General features: G+C 37.5%; 1 protein-coding gene across 2 annotated transcripts; it reads right to left on the bottom strand.

Annotated features, from left to right (window-relative positions):
- Positions 1–486: 486 nt before the first annotated feature.
- On the bottom strand, positions 487–19,618 carry LOC148879494 (pre-mRNA splicing factor SR-like 1). Of its 2 annotated transcripts, XM_088961031.1 has the most exons (5): positions 19,440–19,618; positions 18,721–19,109; positions 18,328–18,408; positions 11,651–11,722; positions 487–2,447 (listed from the first exon to the last, which is right to left on the bottom strand). In XM_088961031.1, exons 2-5 carry the CDS (start codon positions 19,006–19,008, stop codon positions 1,551–1,553), a joined length of 1,338 nt encoding a protein of 445 aa, XP_088817157.1. In that variant the 5' UTR covers positions 19,009–19,109; positions 19,440–19,618; the 3' UTR covers positions 487–1,550. The 2 variants fall into 2 exon arrangements, with proteins under 2 accessions (XP_088817157.1, XP_088817158.1); XM_088961032.1 differs by lacking the exon at positions 19,440–19,618 and having other exon boundaries at positions 11,651–11,810.
- Positions 19,619–23,070: the final 3,452 nt, after the last annotated feature.

The raw sequence follows: 23,070 nt of genomic DNA, 5'->3' as shown, positions 1-23,070 counted from the left end.
TTTAAAGGTATGTTTGGTTCATAGAAATAGGGGTCTAAAATTAGAATTGGAATAGGCCATTCCGATTTCAACTGTTTGGTTGGATGGAATCAGATTACAATTCCCCTTTTGTGGTGAGGTGACATTCCCCCATTTGAGGGAATAGTCTTTCCCTCCCCCTCCTTGGGAAATGAAATCCATTCCACCTAATTACAATTCCCATTTTGATTCTTGTTTGAATTAAACAGACTATGGGAATAGATCATTCTGTTTATGATTTCAAAGGATTTGGATTCCAATTATGATTCCAATTGTGAACTAAACCAACCCTAAAATTTATAATTTGTCCATGGATGATGTTGCATTAAAAAATTATAGAAGTAAATATAAAGTACATAATGAAAAATTAAAAAAGCAAAATGAGAAATAATTAAAATAACTGAAACAGAATGCTCTCTCTCTTGGTCTTTAATTTTAAGTTCCTCCTTTTTTTTTGGGGGGGGGGGGGGGGGGGGTACAAAGGGAAATGTGAACTTAATCTACGAAATACGCAACCCAAGCAATCTTACAGTGCTAGGTAATCCATGGCCCATGCGCACGTGGGAGATGTGGGTTCACATGTCTGGACTCATTTATGAGCCAGTCTGCTACTTGATTTCCTTCATGGTGGTACAACTGCACATACGAGAATGAGATCGATAGGTTCTCCTCCAGTTGGGATTCTCTCGTAATCTCCATGGAACTTGGATGTCATGTAACCACCCTTCAGCAATCAGCACCTCACCTTCAATGATGAATCTTCTGCCACCATTCGCCCATTTAAGAATTTCATCTTTTTTACCCATGACCCAACTATATATGAGCATTGAAGTGATTCATATTAATTTTCTCCTATCCTTATTACTCAGAACATAAAAACATTTTTATTTTTGCACGTCATAACGACAAGGATGGATCACAGACGTGCATCTTTTTTCACATTTTGGAAACGTTTGAAATCACACAGCGGAGCTATATCAAAAGTTTGAACTGCGTGACAAATGACGACGCAGACTAGAATTTCCAAATGTAGAGGACTGATTCAGCTTGAAACCATGATAATACCAAGTATACTGTCAACAACTACCCACCAAGAAAGGAGGATGCATGCATGGCTAGCCCCCAAGGCCCTAACCGCTTGCTGGTAATTAAGCCAATAAATTTATATATAAATGAGACCAAGGACGCAGAAGCATCCTCAAATAGGAATATGGAATCACTACGCTTCTGAGAATCGAATCCCCACAAGTTTAAACCCTGTTCTCTGCATAAATGTGCATCCAGTAAATTGGAAACCCTGCTCTCTCTGCAAAAATCAAGAGAGAGCCATCCTCGCCTATGAAAATTATGACGCAAATTTTATGCAACTTCAAAAGTACAATTGATGCAGACGTCAACAACTAGAGTCGTCATTTTGCACCTCATCACAATGATCCTTGGAGTAGTATCCATGAGATTGAGAGCTCTGTAGTCTCTCTCTCTCTCTCTCCCCTAATCCAAATATAAGAAAAGAGCATCCCCCACCCAGGCTGCTACTTCCAAGTAGAACCACCTAGTCTAATTACTTCCTCTGTACTGCTATCCTTAGCGCCCCTTTCAGGTCCATTATATGCTTTATGATTGCCTGTGTCACCATAAAGATCTCTCAACTTGGCCAGATTGCTAGAAGCAGATGTCTTCTCCTTGTTTGCATCTTTGAATGGGCTTGAACGATCGACGCAATCTTGCAAACTGTGGCTTCTACTCCTGCTTTTACTTCTACTCTTGCTTCTGCTTCTACTTCTACGAGAACTAGATTCTCTGTGCCTACTTCCATCGTATCTGCTTCTTTCAAAGTCTCGTCTGCTACTTTCTCCTTCTCTGTCAGCATATCTGGACCTGCGATAATCTCTACTCTCATGACTTCCTCGTCGATCATATTCATGCCTTCTGTCCCTGTCCCTCCCTCTGTCCCTATCCCTGTCTCTCTCTCTGTCCTTTTCCCTGTCCCTCCCTCTATCCCTATCCCTATCCCTCTCCCTCTCTCTGTCCCTGTTCCTGTCCCTGTCCCTGTCCCTGTCTCTGTCCCGGTCCCGGTCCCGGTCCCGGTCAGTATGGTCTCGATCAGACAAATCACGACTGTGGCTGCGGCAGCTGCTGGGAGACTTTCGCATGTCATCCGCACTGTTTCTGTCATGAGAAAGTGGTATGGTCCGCCGAACAGGTGAAGAGTCCCTTGTGGATGCACGATGAGGGGCACGCTGACCAAAGGAGACTGAAAGGGCAGCTTTCACAGAGGGTGGACGACGGGCCGTATCATCAGATCCATGACGGTTAGATTCCCCAGTGACTCCAGAGTGCTTGGTAGGAAGCTTCATCTTCTCAAGGTTGGTAACCATCTGCCGCATAATAGGCACAGGGATGCGAGGGAAAAGTGTATCGAAGTAGTACTGCAGGAAAAGATGAACAAGTCAGTCATTTCATTTTCAAGCAAAGTGAATACGCCAAAATAAGCATAATCCAGTTGATGATATTGGTAAGAATTAGAAAAGTACAAACGAAAACGCTTCCAGCTTTGGGCCTTGCAGGTTTAAAGTCGAGGACATTCGGAATGGAAAGTTACATCAGGTTGCTAACCAACACCAAGCACTTAGATGTTAGCCAATGCAATATGAATATGAATCATGAATTGTTTTATGTAATTTAAAATGAAAATTACCAGTACCATTAGCTAGCTATCACATTGTAAAGGTTTTAGCACCTCCAAGACAACAAATATTTTGTAACGAGACATCCTAGAACAGGTCCCTATGCTTAACGACTCCACACTCTATTGATGAGGAAAGTTTGAACCCAAAAGCCTCTAGCTACATGTCCAAAATAAACAATCCCCTTGACAAGGTAATTAAATCTGAAACTTTCGTCAACTAAATTCAACCAAGTTAAAAAATCCAATAAATGTTGGAAGTTCAGAGCATACATAGAAAAGGAGAAGACACGTTGACAGCAAAAGATAACTCCGCTTTAATGGATGTCCCTCACACCCTCAAAATAAAAGAAAATTGCAAAATACACAAAAACAAAAATCAACCAGCATGATATTTCAGCTACGGGAATACAAGAATTTTCACTATAGATTAATAGGTAGGGTATTCAAGAACCATGAAGGTGAGAAATTAGCACTCTACTGTGGTCCAATTGGCAACAATCAATTAGAGATGAGTAGTAATGTTTACTCAAGGGTTGGGGCTAGCTTTGTCCAGGATATATTTTATTGAAACTTGAAGGAGACTTGAAAGTATCAAAGTAGTAATTCGTTGGATCAAGGATGGTTGTACCTTCACTCTGTTGTGAAGGCACAACATTAGTATATTCACTAACTAGGGAACCTGGGGTAGGTTAGCAATTAGGGGTACTGTGCTTTTATACACTGTTTTCTTTTATTCTTTTTGATAAAGAAGGGAAATAAAAAAGGATTATGTAAATCTCAGGGTTGCACAACCCCACAAGTTCATGCTACAAATGTGCGACATCCAAAGGGATTGAATCGGTGCATGTGACTTGGCCTTGTAGATAATCTCTAATCCATTACTCCAATCCTTTCTTCTTGCATTGTCAAGCTAAGGTATCACACTTCCATGGTGGTTGATTAATATCCAATCAGCTGCTTGGTTACCTTCCCTCAATGAGTGGGGTGTAGATAATCTCCAATCCTTTCTCCTTTCATTGTCAAGCTAAGGTATCACACTTCCATCGTGGTTGATCATTCCCCAGCAAGATGATGATTCCAGAATTACCTTCAATCCAAACTCTTCTATACCCACTCTACATCGCCATCTCATGAGACTTGAACGCAGCCCAAAAAACTCCATTACATTGATAGTTGATCTTCCAATGGTACCGGCAATATCTTTGATGATCCTTCCATCCATGGTTCTCATTATGCATCCATACAAGCACTGACCATCTCCCCTAACAGAAGCACCAAAGTTGATCTTGATCATTCCTTCAGGGGGGGGGGGTCCACTTACATGTTAACTTGGGCTTCTTGCCCATTGACCCATTGACTTACATGTATTCATTGAGAGCTTTCATTGCACCCTCCACAATCTTAACCGGTCCATCAAACTTCTATTGGTATTTTTATTGCATCTGTGCTTCCAAATGTACCAAGTTAAGAGTCAGATTTTTCCCAGAAATTTGGGAAATCCTTTTGAGTGGTGCTCTCCTCCATTGCTTTCCACCATTGAATGAATGTCATGTTTTGGTTTCTTGGGGTTGGCATTGTGTCCTCTACTATCGTTCAAACTAGCCTTGCCATTTGACAAAGTTTTGGGGCATAGCTGGCTGGCATTCAGTGCAGCTGTGAAAACACCTCTTGTATTATTATTGGAACAACTCCCGGTGTGAGATATCACATTGTTCGAGGAACCCTAGATGCTGTCGGAGTAAAGGATTGTCAACAAGGGCGTTCTAGTGCGTTGTAGATTCTTATCCAAGACTTGTATCATTTGATGATACCATGTGAATCGCTAGAAACATGTGAAGTGTATGGCTAACCCAATAACGAAAGAGGAATTACTTTGATTCAACTATCTCCTTCTCGACTCGCTTGCTTGAATCGTAGATTTCGGAAACCAAGTAATCACATAATATACCCAGTGATTTTTATCTCTTTTTTGAGATCCAGGAAGAAGAACCGATTCAATAAATCTATGGAATTCCCAAAGTAATTTTAGTTCTTACTCTAAGTTTTCTTGTAAAGTCTCTTTAAACTGTTATTAAACAAAAACAAAAAGCAATGAAAATGGTTCTAAATATCTGGAGTCAGACAAAAGAACTGGCATGAACCAACATGCATGTAAACAAGATAACTCTAATTTCAATGTGCAAGTGAACATAACCAAAGCATGTTAGCAAATAATCAATATCTAAAACACTAGTCTTTGTTTTTTGATCAATAATAACACTACTCTTGTTTTCACATCTGAAAGCGTGACATTCTGTGATCCATATGGCGTAGACAAGAAAGAAACTAAAAAAAATCAATAAATAAAAAGTTGAAGAAAAAAGAAGGTACATGCACAAAAGGGCACGAGATGTGTGAGTATATCTGTATTCTGAACAAATGTTATTCCTCTTTTCAGTTGGAAACCTCCTGAACTGAATACAGCCTGAAGAGAACATACAACCATCCAAGAATAATTCTCAAATCAACAAATATTTATACCAATCATGAGTAAAGTTAATTAGTTATTAATAGATGACTACATTTGGTTAAAATTTAATCAAAGAAGTGGCAAAACTATTAAAGATGCAATGAACATGTTCAACTTATAAACACTTATTTTTAAAACTTATATAATGATTGCAAATTCATCTGAAAGAAAGATTTAAAAACTTATTCTTGAAACAACTATCAAGGTCCATTCCACCAACTCTGGTTTAGTGTAGAAAGAATGACTTGAAAAAATAAAAAACAGCAGAGAGAATAAAATCGGCACATGATGATAATGATGACTCCTATTTTAGTCCACAATAGAGAAGAAATGGGTTAAATTTTATGTAATTAAAAGAAATAAATATTCAGCTTAAGTGTCTTTCTCTCTCTCTTTTTTTCACGGGGGAAGGGGGTAGCAAAGGATAGGATGAATGCAGGAAAAAACAAATAGAATAATAAGAAAGAAATTGATCTTTTTTATATTATTATCTAAAGTTGCATTGAAATATACCAAATTTTTTGGTAGGAAGATTTAATTTTTAAAACCAAAATTTAGAAGGCCAAAATTGAAAGAATTGTGTAAGAGCTACTAGGGAAAGGTACGATCTAATCAAACTCCAGTCCTTATTCTTCTCTTGTTCTCCTAATCAAGAAGAATGGAACATGGAGGTTTTGTGTTGATTATTAGGCACTCAACCATATAACAGTAAAGGACCAACTTCCAATACCCATGATAGATGAACTATTGGATGAATTGAAAGTTGCCACAATCTTTTCTAAACTATACCTTCAGTTCGACTATCACCAAATCAGGGTATATCCCTAAGATGTTCATAAAACTTCTTTTTGCAACCTGCCCTTTTTTTGAGAAAGGTAAAGTATAATTGTAATAATAATATGAACAAAATACATCAAGATGCTATATTCAGGGACCCTAAACACATGTTCCCCTCTGACCTTGACCCCCCACCCTGCTTTACAAAAAACTGTCATGTACAAAAAAGGATTCAAAACCTACACCCTTAAACAACCTATGATCAGCCAGCCATGAAAACAACATCCCAAAATTTTCTGATAAATACCATCAGCAGAAGAACTAGACTTGGTTTTGAAGATCCTTGCATTCCACTCTTGCCAAATACACCAAAATACCACCACCGGGGTTATATTCCATATCCTGCACTGCAACCCGCCCTTTTTTGGCAAGACAAGGTGCACTACTTGGTTCAAATTGTAGAGAGAGGCCAAGTTATGGCTGACCCCAAAAAGATGATCAACATGATCAACTGGCCCAGGCCCACATCAATCATGAGTCTTCGTAGTTTCCTGGGCCCTATCAGCTACTATTATCATTTCATTCACAACTATGAACTCATCGCAAGCCCACTCACTCACTTAGTTACTCTAAAGGAATTCATTCTCCAGGACTCATGAAGCCCAACAGGCTTTTAATTCTATGGAGGAAGCAATTTCTACACCACCCACATTGGCTCTCTCAGACTTCTACACAAGATTTTGTGATCAAATGCAGTAAATCTAAGTCTAGAATTGAGGCAGTTCTCACACAACAAGGACAACCTATTTCCTTTTACGTCAATGCCTTATCTCCTCGGGCCAAACGTAAGTCTACTCATGACAAGGAGCTGATGATTGTCGCCTTATCCATACAGACGTGGTGCTCTTACCTGTAGGGAAGGCCATTTATTATTAGAACAAACCACCAGAGTCCAAAGCATCCTGGAGCAGCAAGAACACAATCCAAAGCGGCAAAGGAGCTTTAAAAACTACTAGGATTTGATTATAGGGCCAAGTAAAAGCTTTGGCCATCCAACGAGCTTAGTCCAACCTCTCCCCATCCCGGACCTCGTTTTGGGATGATGCGACCATGGATTTCATAATTGGGCTTCCCATGGTGGCTGGCAAGTCTGTAATTCTAGTTGTAGTGGACAAACTCACCAATACAGCCTCTTTGATACCCTTTCACATCCTTACACAGCCTCTTTGATTATAGGGCCAAGTAAAAGCTTTGGCCATCCAATAGAGTGGCCTATGCCTTGTCCAGAGTCCATGAGCTGCTACTTCTCTCTGAATATAGGCCCATCTATCCTCTTCTTAAGAAGCTGAAAAGGAGGCCCATCAAGATGTTGTGTAACATAGATCCACGATAGAGTCTAAGATGATCCCTCAACTACGAACAGGTGCACGATAGTCGGTGAACATCGCTCTTTAAGAACCGCTTGGTGGTGATAGCTAAATCTGTCCTCTTGACCAAGTTGTCATAGCTCTTTCATGAATCTCCTATTGGAGGATATTCTGGAATCCTCAGAACCTACAAGTGAATTGTGAAATTCGACTATTAGACCAGGATGAGAAAAGCAATACAAGACTAACCCGCTGTATCACCTAGACACCTACTAGTGCTATGGGAGGATATTAGAACAGGCACACTATAGTCGGTGAGCATCTGTTCTTTAAGAGTCACTTGGTGGTGATAGCCAAATCTCTCCTCTTGACCAAGTTCTCATAGATCTTTCATGAATCTCCTATGGGAGGATATTCTGGAATCATCAGGACCTACAAGTGAATTGTGCAATACTACTATTAGACCACGATGAAGAAAGCCATACAAGACTTCATAGCCTGTTGCGTCGTCTACTAGTGCTGTAACTATGATATACAAGCGCCAACGAGCTTAGTCCAACCTCTCCCCATCCCGGACCTCGTTTTGGGATGATGTGACCATGGATTTCATAATTGGGCTTCCCATGGTGGCTGGCAAGTCTGTAATTCTAGTTGTAGTGGACAAACTCACCAATACAGCCTCTTTGATGCCCTTTCACATCCTTACACAGCCACTCAAGTAGTTCAGATAATTCAAAATTTTAAAAAGGTTACATGGATCCCCTTGATCCATATTGACAAACAAGAACCCAGGCTTCATGCACCGGTTCTTGTCATACAAAAAGGCACATTTGAAGGCAATAATCATGAACAAAGGAAAAAAAAATGAAGAGCTAGGGACAATAAAACAAATTGTGTAGCATATAGCAAGTCTGCATATAATGTTACTAAAAAAGATGAAATCAAATAATGACCTATATATATGTCAAATGCCTCCTCTAAATTCATGTCAGTAATTGTTGTTATAGATTCCTACCAAAACTAAGCAAATAAGAATCCATCTAATTATGCATACGAGACAAAGGACCTACAAGCAAGGATTGAAATATCGATACAATACGTCCAATATGGGGTGCATTGTATCGGTATCGACCATACCCGATATGAGATACGCTACGATTGGAGATGTATCCTGCCAGTCATGCATATTGGGCCGATACAGATGTGCATCGATCAGTATTTAACCGATACATAGCGATACACCATGTCCTACTAAAAAAATGACAATATAGGGATTCGAACCCAGGTCACCCAACGCGCAGAGTGCCTTAAATCAACCCTTAAGCCACTAGGCCATCTTGAGTCTTATGCTAATAAGTTAAACAAAATAACTTTTATTAAATTTAGTATCTACATGTAATTCAAATAAATAATGCATATATATGTTTAACAACTCCAACTAAAAATTAAAAAGAATAATATTCAAAGTTAATATTTTATAAACTAATGAAATAAATAATCTATCAAATCCACATTAAATCAAAGATGATTTTAATCTCAAGAAACCTATATAAATAAAGCATTAATAATAGAATAATTATTTTATAATATTAAATAGAATCTATCGAATATACTAATCAACATTTATATCCAGTGATTTAAAGGCACATCAGAGACGTGCCTAGGCACACAAGCAACACGCGTTTTAGGATATGCACCTCGCCTAGGTCCTAGGCACAACCCTTTCAAAAGGTGCATGCCTGGTGTGCCTTGCACCTCAACCCAGGTGTGCGCCTTTTGAAAATTCCACGCTTTTTTGCCTTTTTTTTTAACCTAGCATTTGCTAATGTTGTTCATTCATTCATTCTAATAAAAGATCTTCTTAAAAGGCACACCTGAGACGCGCCTAGGCACACAAGCGACATGCGTTTTAGGATATGCACCTCGCCTAGGTCCTAGGCACAGCCCTTTCAAAAGGTGCACGCCTGGTGTGCCTTGCACCTCAACCCAGGTGTGCGACTTTTGAAAATTCCACGCTTTTTTGCTTTTTTTTAACCTAGCTTTTTCTAATGTTGTTCATTCATTCATTCTAATAAAAGATCTTAAAAAGCAATTAAAATTATAAAATCATTATTTTTGTGTGAAAACCCTTGTTTTAAAAGTGTAAGGCACAAAAAAGGCACAAGGGCCAATTTGCGCCTGAGGCACAAGAAACAAGGCGAAGCGCACGCCTTTTTAAGAAAGGCACAAAATTACAAAAAAAAATCTAAAAGTTCAAAAAAAAGCCAAAACAATTTAAAAAAATGCAAAAAGTTCAAAAAATATTAAACATAATATTAATAAAAAATATAAACTTAAGTTTTAAAATAAATGTTTTAATAAACCTATTATATAAAATTAAAATACATAAACATAACATGTAAAGCGCATTAAAATGAAAATTTAAAAATAAAAGCAAACATATAAAGCATTTTCAATCATGTAAAACCCACAATCTCTTTTTCTCCTTAATTGCATTGCTTCAAGTAGCTAATGTGATGTAAAACATATTGCATTCTTGATTCTCTGAGTCGCCTTTGTACTATGCCCCTCGAGGCAAGCCTGAACAAGTCTATGTTAGGGTCTGAAATTCTTATTTCTCATATAAACAAAATAATGATTTTATAACTTTCATTGCCTTTTAAAAAGATATTTTATTGCAATGAATGAATGAACAACATTAACAAATAGGGGGTTATATATTTTTATATTATATATTTGTATAAATTATTAATTGATATCTTAATTTACATTTGATAATTTAATATTTGTTGACTTTTTTGTTAATGTAAAAAAGTAAAAATAGTAAAATAGAAAATAATTGATATAATAATTAAAATATAATATGTGTATATATTATGTGTCTTGAACTCTTGATTGATGCATTATCAATAAAATTGTATGATATTTATACACCCCACCATATTAATTGTAATATATTTTTCATATACACCATTAAAATATACATTTCCTATGTATTTACACATTATTTGTGTTTGATTTAAAATTTAGATTTATTAATGTATTTATGGAATTTATGTGTTTTCCCTAGCATATCCAAGCATTTCTATATTTTTCGTCCCTATCCATGTGTTTACAAAGTGCATTCGTGTCTGTATCCATATCCAAGTTGTCCAATTCAATACCCGATACCAATACCTTGATCCTTGCCTACAAGGCTTAGAAGTCCACCTTGTCTCACAATTTAAGTTTCTCTATATAAGGACCAACTATGATCAAGGTTATATCCCCAATCTTCCATATCTTTTGCCACCATTAGAGAACTTAGTTAAATTGAGGAACAAACCGTGGATAAAATATTTAGATCATAAAGGTGGTTTCAGCATTTTCAAAGATGCTGAAGCCAACAGTGAAGATTTGCAAACCTAAATCTAATGGTCAGGCTCTTTATTTTCTTCATGAACTTTATTGTAACATGTATTGTTTATACCTATCCTCAAGTGACAAGAAAAGATTTTCTAGCTTATTCCTTGGCAGAAAAGAAGGCCTTTGATAAATGCATAAAGCAGAACAAAGGAATACATACCATGTTGCAAATGGCGTGGTTAAATTAGTCATGTGTATGGAAATTCCAAGGGTTTATCCAATAATCATGTGGCTCAACAGAAGTTTTGAATGCACTAGCAAAGATTACTTTACACGTAAGAGGAAATAATTAACAACAGCTCATACCAATTGATAGATGATAACACCACACTATAAGTGAATTACTTGATATGCGAAATTTTCAAGCCAACTTGCAATGCAAACTAATACTAAGATAAAACAAGCATATCATAAAGACTAATATACATATAAAAAAGGAATTAATATATGGACACAGAAATAAAGATGTCGTGTCCCTCGTAGGAAGTGATGGTACCCATCCTAATTGAGGCCATAGATATGGCAATATTGACTTTATAAAGCTTATGATGTTGCTAATCCCATATCCAAAGTCCATCAACCCTAACTAAGGGAGAGAGCATTTTAAGAACTAGACCATAGCAAGTCACTTCTATACAAAGATTGCTTTTCAATGAGCAATAGTTAAAGATAGTTGAATATGTTACATGGAACATAAAAATAGGAAGATTCCAAGTGTTGGAGTATTACACCTCACAATATTTCCACCATAGCAAGTATGGCAAACAATAAAAAACAAATCAACCTTTATAATATAAACCTAATGCAGAACAGATAGAAAAGGGCAGGCATAGTAAGCAGACTTTCCCATGATACATGAGCATAATTAAGTTAATAAAAACTGACCTGTCCAAGAAGCAAATCCCGCACATAGGCACCCATAGTTGTTACTCGACCATTTGATCCTGGAGAGAACTCCTGAAGGGTAATACCACAATCATATTCTTTTTTTTCACTGTTGCAAGGCATATAGATGATTCCAGGCAACAGTGGAGTGCCTAGTCACCTAGGAAATAAAATAAAATACTAAATTATAGATCAGCTTCCTAATTTTATATACCAACCAGAATTCACATAAATTGAAAAAAAAATATATCTTCTTTACTATTAACACTTTGTTCTCTCAAAAGATGGCAAATCATCATGTTTGATCTTAATCAGATCAGACTGACTAAAGAATGTGACCATGGCATCCTAGAAAACTAATATCAGACTGAAACATCATTTTAATATGTAAAACCAAGTTGGCATTATGGTGTTTTGGAGAAGAAATAAATGCAAGACTTTTCAAAGATAAGTCTAGGTGTACAGAAGACATCATTGAAAATATATCTATCAAGGATGCACACTGGGTCAAAACAATGGAATTTAAGCCATTTATAACTGATGACATCATTAGAAACTAGAAACATGATGGCCATCATGATGGCCAAGTGGATAAATTTTAGAACAAGAAGCGGCAGCTTCTGCAATTTGGGTTCTGGACCAGAATTTGAAGCCTTAGGAGTCTGGACCATCTTCATGGATCGCAGCTACTTAGTGAAATGGGCCTCCAAATTGTTGGCTCCATTGGAAGATCCATTGCTGGAATCAAAATTGTCTTTAATATCATAATTATGTCTAGTTTAGTAGTTTGCAAATGCATTTAGTCTTATGTCTTGTAAGTTGTGGAGTTGTAGTAAGTTGTGAATGCATTAAATGGTTAGTATAGTGTTAATTGTGTTAGTCAAGGAGTCAAAGTTGTCATTTTTTTATAATAACAGGGAAGGAAATTTTATCAAAATAAAAAACCACAGATTACAGCCTGGTGTAGAGGTTACACCACAAACCATTACAAAAACCTTTCTTGGATCTCAATTGCACAACAAAAGGAAGACCCTAAATCTGACATGGAAATTTGAGCAAAATCTGTTAAAATGAGCACCCAATCAGTGACAGCCCTTCCTATAGACTCCACCACCTTTTCTAGCCCACTAGCCCACACTGACTGTATTCAAAAACTCTTCTGTTTCTTTCTCTCCAAATGGACCAGCATACAGCAAACGGAATACAGCTCCAAACAATTCTGGCTTTTTTGCTTCCATTGAAGGACAACCACTTGGAAAAAATTTCAGCCAGAGACTCGAGGAGGAACAGCTGCATACCAAATAATGCTAAGTAATATCTCCAGCACATCTCAGCCACACTACACGAAAAGAACAGATGAAAGACTGTCTCCTCACTTTCTTTGCACATATGGTATATGTTTGCTGGTCAGTGGTAAAGACACCATCCATAGCCACAACCATGTAAAAGCCTCCACCCTAGATGGAACACAATTTCCCCACACACCTCCACAGCCCCCTTCCCCCATCCGGTCTTTAATCAAGGCTAGATAGAAGGAATTCACCAAGAATTTCCCTTTCTTGCATTCCTTCCACCACAGTTCATCCCTTGAGGAACTAGAGACCTTTGATTTCTCCAATACTTCCAACAGCTTTACACATTCCTCCACTTCCCTATCCCAAAGGGATCTCCTGAATTTCAGGCACCAAATCACCTTGTCCCCCCTCTTCTCAAAGAAGTGGCTGATGGGAACATCATGGTCAACCAACCTGTAAAGTCTGGGGCAAATCCCACACAGCCTCCCCACTCCAAACCAGTCATCCTCCCAGAATGTTATTCTGGAGGCATCCCCAACAAAGTAACAGGTGAGATCTCTAAATTCTTGGTTAAACTTCATGATACCTTTCCAGACACTCACCCCAAAAGAAGCTGTAACTTCTCTTGATTCCTACCCAAAGCCAACCACCCCATATTTCCCAACCACCACCTCCTCCATAGGGAATCCTTCTCCTTTTCTAATCTCCACAGCCACTTGCCCAACAGGGCCCTATTAAACTTCTGATCCCCAAACCCCCGTCCTTCTTTCGTCTGCAAACTAGGAGCCAGCTCACCAGACCTCTTCTATTGAGCAAACTGCTTCTTTGGTCAAAGTTGTCATTGCTACTGCTGCTGTAGAAAAAATCTATATAAACTGAACAAAATCCTGCAGTCAACTTCAATTTTTGGACTGTCATTTCTGGTTTCTGCAATCGTTGTGTATTCATCTTTGCATCTTTTATAGCCCAATTGTACTGTCTTGTGGGTGAAATTTTCTCTTCCAGCTTGTACATGAGAAACTGTCCAGTTTTAACATTAAAAACCTGCTGCAACTTTGTCTCACCCTCTAGACCATTGTTGGTTCATTGGAAAACCTGAGAAGTGAGATCATACCAATTTCAGGCTTGGAGGCTGAAGCAGTAAGAGGTGCAGGTTCTGTCCACAAAGAACACTGCATCAAAAATAGGTGGTTGATTGATTGATCATTGGCTACAGTGGCTTAAACAGTAATATGAAGCTAACCACCTAAGGATTCATAAAGATGAACTCTGATGGCCGCAAGCCAAGGGAATCAGGCCCTCTTGATGTTGGGGGAGTCTTCAGAAAGTGGGAAGGAAATATACTAGCTTTACTCTAGGCCTGCTGAGATTGGTAACTCCGACAGGGTAAAGTTGTTAGCTGTATTGGAGGAACTGAAAGGGCAAAAAGCCTAAACTATAGGGTTCATATAATTGGAAAAAGAAAAGCCTCATGCCTCAGCGTGGCTGAAGAGGAATCAAGAGAGTGCTTACAAGTACAGACATGCAATCAAGAGACAACAGAGTTAAAGAAGGAATTGAGAACCACTGTCATATGAGTACCTAGATCTGCTAATGGACTAACAGATGGTTCTTATAGACCTTCAAAGAGCTAGGTTGTTAGACTTCTTATCAAGTAGAGTGTTGAGATGGTTAACAATATTAGAGAAAGCAATAAAAAAATCCAGCTTGGAGGTGGTGTTATTTACAAATCCCCAAGAAATCAAGAATACAAACGTTGTCACTTGTAAATTGTGGAAAAGTGACAAATGGAGGGATATTTATTTTTCTTTTTCTTTTTCTTTTTTTTTTTTTTTTTTTGATCAACAACACAGAAAAAAAATTCATTAATTAGAAAAAAAAAATCAGGTTACAACAAAGAGCTGTGAAAAGAAAACCAGCTTTAGAAGCTGACCCAATCCAAGATTACATTTGAGCCCAAAAAATATGTGTTTTATGTACCCCTTGCTTGGCTAAGCTATCTACCAAACTGTTGGCAGTACTCCTCACCCATCTCACTTGGATTGACATGTCCTTTGATAGTCATTTAAATCTCCTGAATTCATTCCTCCATTTTCATGTCACCCCTTCCCCCTTATGCAAGCACTTTACCACAGTTTTCAAGTCACCCTCAGTAATAAGCCTACTAATACCCAGTTCATTTGCCTTCTCAACCCCATAAACTGCAGCCAAAAACTCTGACCTTGCCATATCACCTTGCTCCACAGGACCAGAGTATAAAGCAGTTATGCTCCCCTCTTCATCCCTAATGGCTCCCCTATACCTGAAGGAGCACATTGTTGGTGGTAGGAGATATGCTGAAGTATGTAACAAATGCCCCATAGAAGTCAAGGAAGAGATATTGGCATACTGCAATCAAAGAAGTATACGAAAGATGACATGGTTTTTTTATATCTTGTGAAGGGCTACACAACAGGGGGTAGCCTATCCCCAACCATAACCCCCCCCACCCCAACCCAGGTGCAGGTGGGATTCGATCCCAAGTCTCTGCTACAAGCAGCAGGAGACCTTACCAACCAGCTGGTTGGCACCTTGCATGAAAGATGACATGGTTAGAATGCAAGAAGCAGAGAATTCCTGATTTATGATGACTATGAAAATACCATTGAAGTAGAAGATGATTTAGGTAATGAAGTTCAAGGTTCTTAGTTGTGGTAAGCATGGAAGATCGTATCTACATCTACTGGTAGTGGTTCAAGTTCTAGTGCTTTTATCTCTAGTGGATTAAGTCCCAAACCACCCATAAGACAATAAAAATCCTATGGTAATAGCAAACAAAAAATGAAACAAGCCACCATTACTGATAGTCTGAATGCCTGATACGTATAATGAGAAGGGAGAGAGCAACTTTGCATATACATTCCTAGATGATTTTACCAAGCCATATGAAATTAAGCTAACTTTATGTGACAGGTGCATCATCAGAATCCAGGTATTTCAGGCATAGGAGGTGTTTTCAGAAATCATGATGGGTGTGCTACAGCACTATATTCAGGACCCATAAGACTAGGGGATTCCGTAAAATCTGAACTACTTGCCATTCTACAAGGATTGAAGTTGGGCAGGTTAAGTTCAAAAACATAGTGCTGAAAGTGGACTTGAAAGCAATAAAAAGATGGCTACAGGATGAAAGTGCAAGGAGCAAAGCAGTATTGGTACACATTGAAAGAGAAAATGGAGATCATTTTCATTTATATTGTATGTAAACTGAAAAGTATGGGGCTGAGTAGTTGCAGGCTTGCAAGCTAGCCCAACAAAAAGGGGTTGCTTGAATAGCATTCTTTCATTAAAATCAATAAATCTTCTAAAGCTACCAGTAAAAAAATAGTTCATCAAAAGTGCCATCAGGTTCCTAGAAGGCTAAGGCTACAAAAAAACGATCAAAGGGATAATCCAAATGCTGGAACAGAACATTCAAATAATGAGGCTGACTCTGAAGAATGGAACTCCTGGGTAACCCTGTATAAGGTTATATCCAGACTAATGAAAATCAAAGAAGAATGAGGGAAAGATTACATTAAAAGCTTTTTTCTCACCAAGGCCAAGCTAATTATAAATTCAAGAGTACTAAACCAGACCCAGCTTTAGGCTCCAAGAGAAATTAAAAGAAAAAAGTAAACTAAAGAAACCTTCCTGTCCCATTAATTGTGACTCAGGTATTTTCAGAGGAACAAGGAAGGAACCATACATAAGAGTCTGCTCCTTTGTCCGGTCTGCAAGGAGTACCCTTCTTTTTGAGAAAAGGAAACTTTCATTAAAAGAAGGGAAGGATATACAAGATGTATATGATAATGATCAATCAGAAGCAAAACAACGAAACAATAAGCCTTCCCAACCCATTAAAGAGGATGCTCTATATAGCTGTACAAAAAGTCCCTGCCCACCCCAGATTACACAAGAACATCTGCTACTGAGTTCAAATTCCTTGGAATCCACCTGAAGACACAATGGATTTGAGATTGAATAACCCTGATTTCATTAATCTGATGAGAGAATGTCCAAGGCCCCTCCTGATGATTTAACATCCAGTTTATGACCACCTTTGAATCACTTTCCACCACAAACGAAGAGATGTTCAAGGATTTTACACACCTCAGCCCCGCCAGCAAGGCCTGTACCTTAGCTTCAACCGCTTCAGCCTCTCCAATGGAACCACTGTAGGCCCAAACTTAAGTGCCTAGAGACGTGAAAATTCTGCCACCTATACCAGCCTGACCTCTGTGATTAAGTCTACTATAGAAGCTGCCATCAAACGGGAGGATGAAGTTTGTAGGAGGTCTGCAAGGAGTTGCCTCAAGAAGCCTCTGAAGGATGTAGGCCCTAATGCTTTGCTCATTGATGGAATCCCATATATGGGTAGGCCAGTGGGAGCTTTATCGATGGGCGTAGGGTTTTGATCATTAAAATATTTTCCTTTCTGCAGTTTATAGAGGATGCTTGAGTTTCCTGCCCCTCCCTCTAGCATAGTTGTCAAGGCGACGCCCAGGCAGATAAACTAATTTCTTTTCATTATTTTCTTATTTGTTATGGTTTAATCAACACAAATATTGCTAACTGCGGTATTGAACCCTCAAAGACTTCAGAATTTGAACCAATAAGTAAGGGAAAAACTTAAAGTTTTGTCTAATCAACACATTTCTTCCTCCACCTTTTTTTCTTCTTTTCCTATAACAAAAATAGGGGTTCAGTCCCCATATTTTTTTAATTTTCTTTTCTTTCTTCTTTTTCCTCTCATAAATATGTTGATTTTCTAGACATAAACACCATCTTTCCTTAATAACTATCCATAATTTTCATAAGAAAATTATGGATAGTTATTAAGGAAAGATGGTTATGGAACCTAGGGAACTACCTAGGATATGTATTTTCCACTTAAAAAAAATCCATTGCTTAGGCGACAAGGTGCCCCCTGTCACTTAGCCTCGCCTTAGCGCCTTGAAAACTATGCCCTCTAGCAAAGGGCATATTGGGTCTTTGGTTTGCTTGTTTGGTGAGATGGATCTGGTCAGTTTCCAACTTACCATATATTGACACTTGTTGTTTTGTTGTACCAGTAGCACCTCTATGCATCTTCTCTCTGGTGTTCTGTTAGTTTGGTCTAACAAGGATATTCTTATGTTTTGTTCTATGAGATGCTTTCATGGTAGTTGTCAATTTGCAATTTGGGATTAGTGGCTTTACGCATTTCAGAAACCTTTAGTGTCTAATGGAACCTACTGAAATGGATGGCATACAATGGCACCATAAGTTCTAAGAACACCCAACAGGACAGGGCCACAATGAACACATACAAAAGTATACTGGAGATAAAGTCCTTGTTGATAATGAAAGGGATAAAAATACCTCTTCATCTTTGACATAAGGTTCAAACCATCCCCATAAAGTTTTTGGATCTGCAGCATATCTCAAGTAGAGGAATCCAACCTGCAAAACAGCATCTGATATCAGTGCCAATATATTGGAAGCTGAAAGTTGGAAGTGAACCAAACATGTCAAGTAAACAGGTAGATTAAGAAAGTAGAAGGTGCAGTTACAACTGTAAGCAGCACCTAATTCCAAGGAACTTCCTATGATGGCATAGAGGTCATTCATCGAATATTCATGATAAAATTATTCAGTCAATTTGCAAGCAAGCATTCATGTTGAACAACTTTTTCAAGGAAATAATAATTCATACAAATTATGTTTGGAGAAACATACGTTGCAAATGCAAAACACATGTAAGAAAAAGCTTACAGCTCTAATATAAGGAGAATCAGGGTGCTTCAATAGGCCATGCATTTGCTTTACGGTAAGCTTCATTGTGAAAAACTTGTATAGAAGACAAAATGCAGTTGACGGGCCTCTACAGTTCCCAGTCATCCATGGCTCGACGTGGTCAACTTGATTGTAGATCTCATCTATGACTTCATGGTAAGTCTTCAATCTGTAAAGTTCTTTAAAATAATCTGAAGAAAGAATATTCACACACAAGACCTTCTCTAGCAAAGAATCGATTGGTTTCCCTGAAGTCTGAATCTCCATAACGTCGCAGTTTAATTAGTTGAGTCCGGTCCTCTTCGAAACCCAACTCAGAGAAAACAAAAACAATCAACAACAGCAGACCCAAGCGTTGTTTCCCACTCCTACAACGTGAAGCCAATTGTTGAAGAAACAGAATATACAATACATTAACAAAGAGAGATAATGAAGCAACCCCAAAACCAGGAGCTAAGAACACATTAAAAAAAGAGAAACCCTAGATTATCAAATCAGAACAGCACCATCGGCAAAATCCATGAGAATGAAACCTTGAAAAAGTATAGAGATAGAAAACTGAGAACATTGAGAGGATGCAACAAACCGGAACCCTAAATAGAATAAAGCAAATGATTTTTAATCTTTGGAAAAAAAAAAAAAAAAAAAGAGTATCATCGGTTGAGATCTAAAGGCGAATAAGAGAAGATTCTGCCTACCCTTCAAGTATATAATCTGGTTGTTTATCGAATCCTCGAGGCTTCGCGGGAAAAGAGGCACCGAAGGAAGATGAGGAAGGTCGAGCCAAGCGGTCGTAAGTAGTACGAGCCCTAGAAAGTTAAGTTCAAACAGGTTATCTCAATTTCTTCTTCAGACTAGAGACGCGACCAAGAAATGCAACCCCAATCAAAGATAACTGAGGCTAAAAAGGGAATTTCATTTTTTTTTTTTTTTTTTTTGAACCGTTGGGAGCGATGGGCTCTGAAGTTGCGAATGGCTGGGGACGGGCCATACGTTCATGTAATCTAGTCCAGGCCTTTTTGTATAGATTAATGGGCGCTCTAGATTAATCCAATCCTGGCTTGGGACGAAGGATCTGAGGCCTGCATTACATTTGGCAGGAAATAAGCCCATGGTAAATCCAATTCAGCCCCGATACCTTGTACTTGAATCCATTTCTGTGTGCCAATCCATTGTATTTACTATTTAGGGCTGTAATCGGGTCTTAATAGGGCCAAATCCAGTCACTTCCGAATTTCAACCGAATAATCGGTTATTGATACTTTAAATCTCGACCCCAAATCGATTCTGTTCGGATTTGGGTTTAATTGAGGCCCGCTTTTAATAATCCCTTTCGGATCAGGTTTTAAGTCAACAAAAGAAATGCATCTAGAGGTGTAAAATAGGCCATACCATGTCAGCTCATGGGCCATTGTGTGCTGCCCTCCTCAGGGATAATTTAGGGATTGGCCCGGCATGGCCCACAGCCCAAGCCAATGTAGGCCCATGCTGTATTGTGCCATAATACGGGTAGTAGGCCGTGTCGGGCCGGGACATGAGGTGGGCCTTGGGCATGGGTCGAATGAAGCCAAACTTTTTATTGACAATTTTTATTTGTTTATCTTTTTACTAAGTAAAATTAAAATATTTAACTTTCTTTGTTAACTATTTGAAAAATAAGAAATCTAACAAGGAAATGAAAAAAAAAATACTTAACCAAATAATAAGTCAAAGAGACTTACTCAAAGTAAATAACAAATTGGAAGAAAAATAAGAATTTTATTTCATTTAAATTTGAATAATACAAAGCATACAATGGTTGGATGAATGAAATATGAAAATTGGAAATGAAATAAATTAATAAAATATAAAGAATATAATATAGTTAGAAATTGAAAATAACAATTATGTTATTAAAAATATCAAATAAATTAAATAAAATTAAAACAAAGTTTACAATAATTTGGGAAAAATGCTATACAACTATTGATTTTACAAAAAATCTCGACTTCACCATTTTCTCCTATTGTTCTTGACTTTGATCATCTGCTTCAAGTTAAACATCAGGTGCAAGGATTAAGGTATCGATACGATACTTCCGATACGAGGCGTATCATATTCGTATTCATGATCATGGATACAGGATATGCTACGACTGGATATGTATTCCATGAGTCATGCGTATTAGTATGATATGCCTTTGTATTGGGTCGTATTGCACCGTATCAGTGGATAACATCTAATATAAAATGTCTATATTTTAAACCATGATTTTGACATAAATATTTAAATTCTTGTTTTCTTGCTCCATAACTTTTAATATATATAATACATTTTCTAATTTTAGAAATATGAGTATAAATAATATTTAAAGCATCCTAAATACATAAATATAATATGTGACATGCACCATTTGATATGAAATAATTACCATTTAAACATGGTTTTAATTGAGATTTTAAAATATTTATTGATGAATCATTATTACAAGCATTATCAAAACTTAAAGAAAATAATTTATTATCAATTCCACAAGAATGTAAAGTATTTAAAATACTTGCAGCAATAGACGACGAGTATGTGGTCATTTAAGCCTAGTGAAACATAAAACTATTGTATTTAAAAACCAATTTTCAACAATAAAATGACCAATAACACAAATATAACTTATGTTTAATTTAGAAGTCCAAATATTAGAAGTAATTGGAACTTTAGAATTAAAATTTGATAGCATATAAATTAAATTTTGTTTATATGAATAAAAAATTTTAAAGCATACGATCTAATAGTATTTCTAAAAACATTTTTAAATTGTGGATTTACAAAATTACATAACCATTTTAAAGTTTAGTATCTTTAGCTAACAAAAATGGTTGTTTAGCATGTACAATGTATTTTGCTAATTCTTGCCTCATTTTTTATTGAGAATATTTAAAAGTACCAACCCCCCGGTCCAATTTGTGTTTGTGTTGTTTATTTCCCTTCTTCTTCTTCTTCTTCTTCTTCTTCTTCTTCTTCTTCATAGGTGAGCAAATATTTGCCAAATGGGCAGTACCACCCTTGCTACAATAGCTAAATCATTTCCTACATTTTTTGTAAACAGTTCTTTTTTCCATTCCCCTGAACCTCCTACATTTTAAATATTTTCCAAACCGGGCTAATCAACTTAGTGCCATTCTTTTTCTTTCCCCTATTATCAGTATTAGGGGTGGAAGTTCCATCAATATCAATAGCATTCATATTGGTGCTAATACTATCATGTTGCGTTTGAATATCATCGAAATTGAACATATTGGGGAATTGTTTTTGGGAGAAGTCGGCCATTTTATTTACATTCTTAAAAAATAAAAATTAATTTAATTACTTTACCCGGGTTGCTAGTTCAGAATCCCAACTTGATTTCAATGGTTGAAGCCTTTCAACTCCAAGAGTCCAAACCTCCCGAATTGCAAACTTGAGAGTTGAGATACTTGAATTGTTGAGCAAGCCTTCTTCTTGTTGAAACTTCAATAACATTGAGAAATGGAGAATAAAAAAATATATGAGAGATTGAGAGATTGAGACTTGAGAGGGTATGAAAATTACAGATGAGATTAAGAGAATTGTTGAATTGGTGTGATGAGAATGGTGGAGGATATGACTATTTATATGAATTAAAAATAATTCAATTGCCCAAAATACCCTAAAAACTAGTCATTTTTAATTATTGAGAGGGGTATTTTGGTCATTGTAAAGTTATTTATCAATTTACCCAAAATTTCCCTCAAAACTAGTTGTTATATAGCTGTTGGGGGGCATTTGTGTCATTCTTTCTCCTCCAAAACTAAAATACATAAATACCCCCTATATAGCTATTTATAGTTGTTGGGGGTATTTATGTGAAAAAAAAACCCAAAAAGATAAAAGTAGCCATTAGGGCGGCTAATTCATCGGATAGGCCGAGCGCAGCCCACCACGGGACCGTGGTCTATATTGCATTGGCACATGGGCTGTGGGCAACACGGTGTGTGCCGGCCCGTAGACCTAGAACCGCAGGCCCAGCACGGCTTGGACCATCATCGGGCTTAGCACCTCTAATTGCATCAACAATGACAAAATCTTGTTTTTTTTTAATTACTTTTTTGGGTGCTGGCCTATAGGGATGGTAATTATGATTGTTAAGACAATGAGAAACACATGTTCAGACATTAGTGTCACTTGGTTATTATTGATAGGTTGGTAGCTTGTACGGTTGCAAACGGATCGAATCAAATTCGGGTGAGGGTATATCCAAATTGATTCTATAAGATAAAAAAACACCCAAATTCGATTCGAAACCATTGGATATTCTAGTTATCCTGTTTGAATGCA

This window comes from Nelumbo lutea, chromosome 1, assembly GCF_056320005.1.
Source record: "Nelumbo lutea isolate HS-2025 chromosome 1, American lotus-T2T, whole genome shotgun sequence".
In the NCBI taxonomy this organism is placed as follows: domain Eukaryota; kingdom Viridiplantae; phylum Streptophyta; class Magnoliopsida; order Proteales; family Nelumbonaceae; genus Nelumbo; species Nelumbo lutea.
This window is presented reverse-complemented; position numbering and strand designations above follow the sequence as displayed.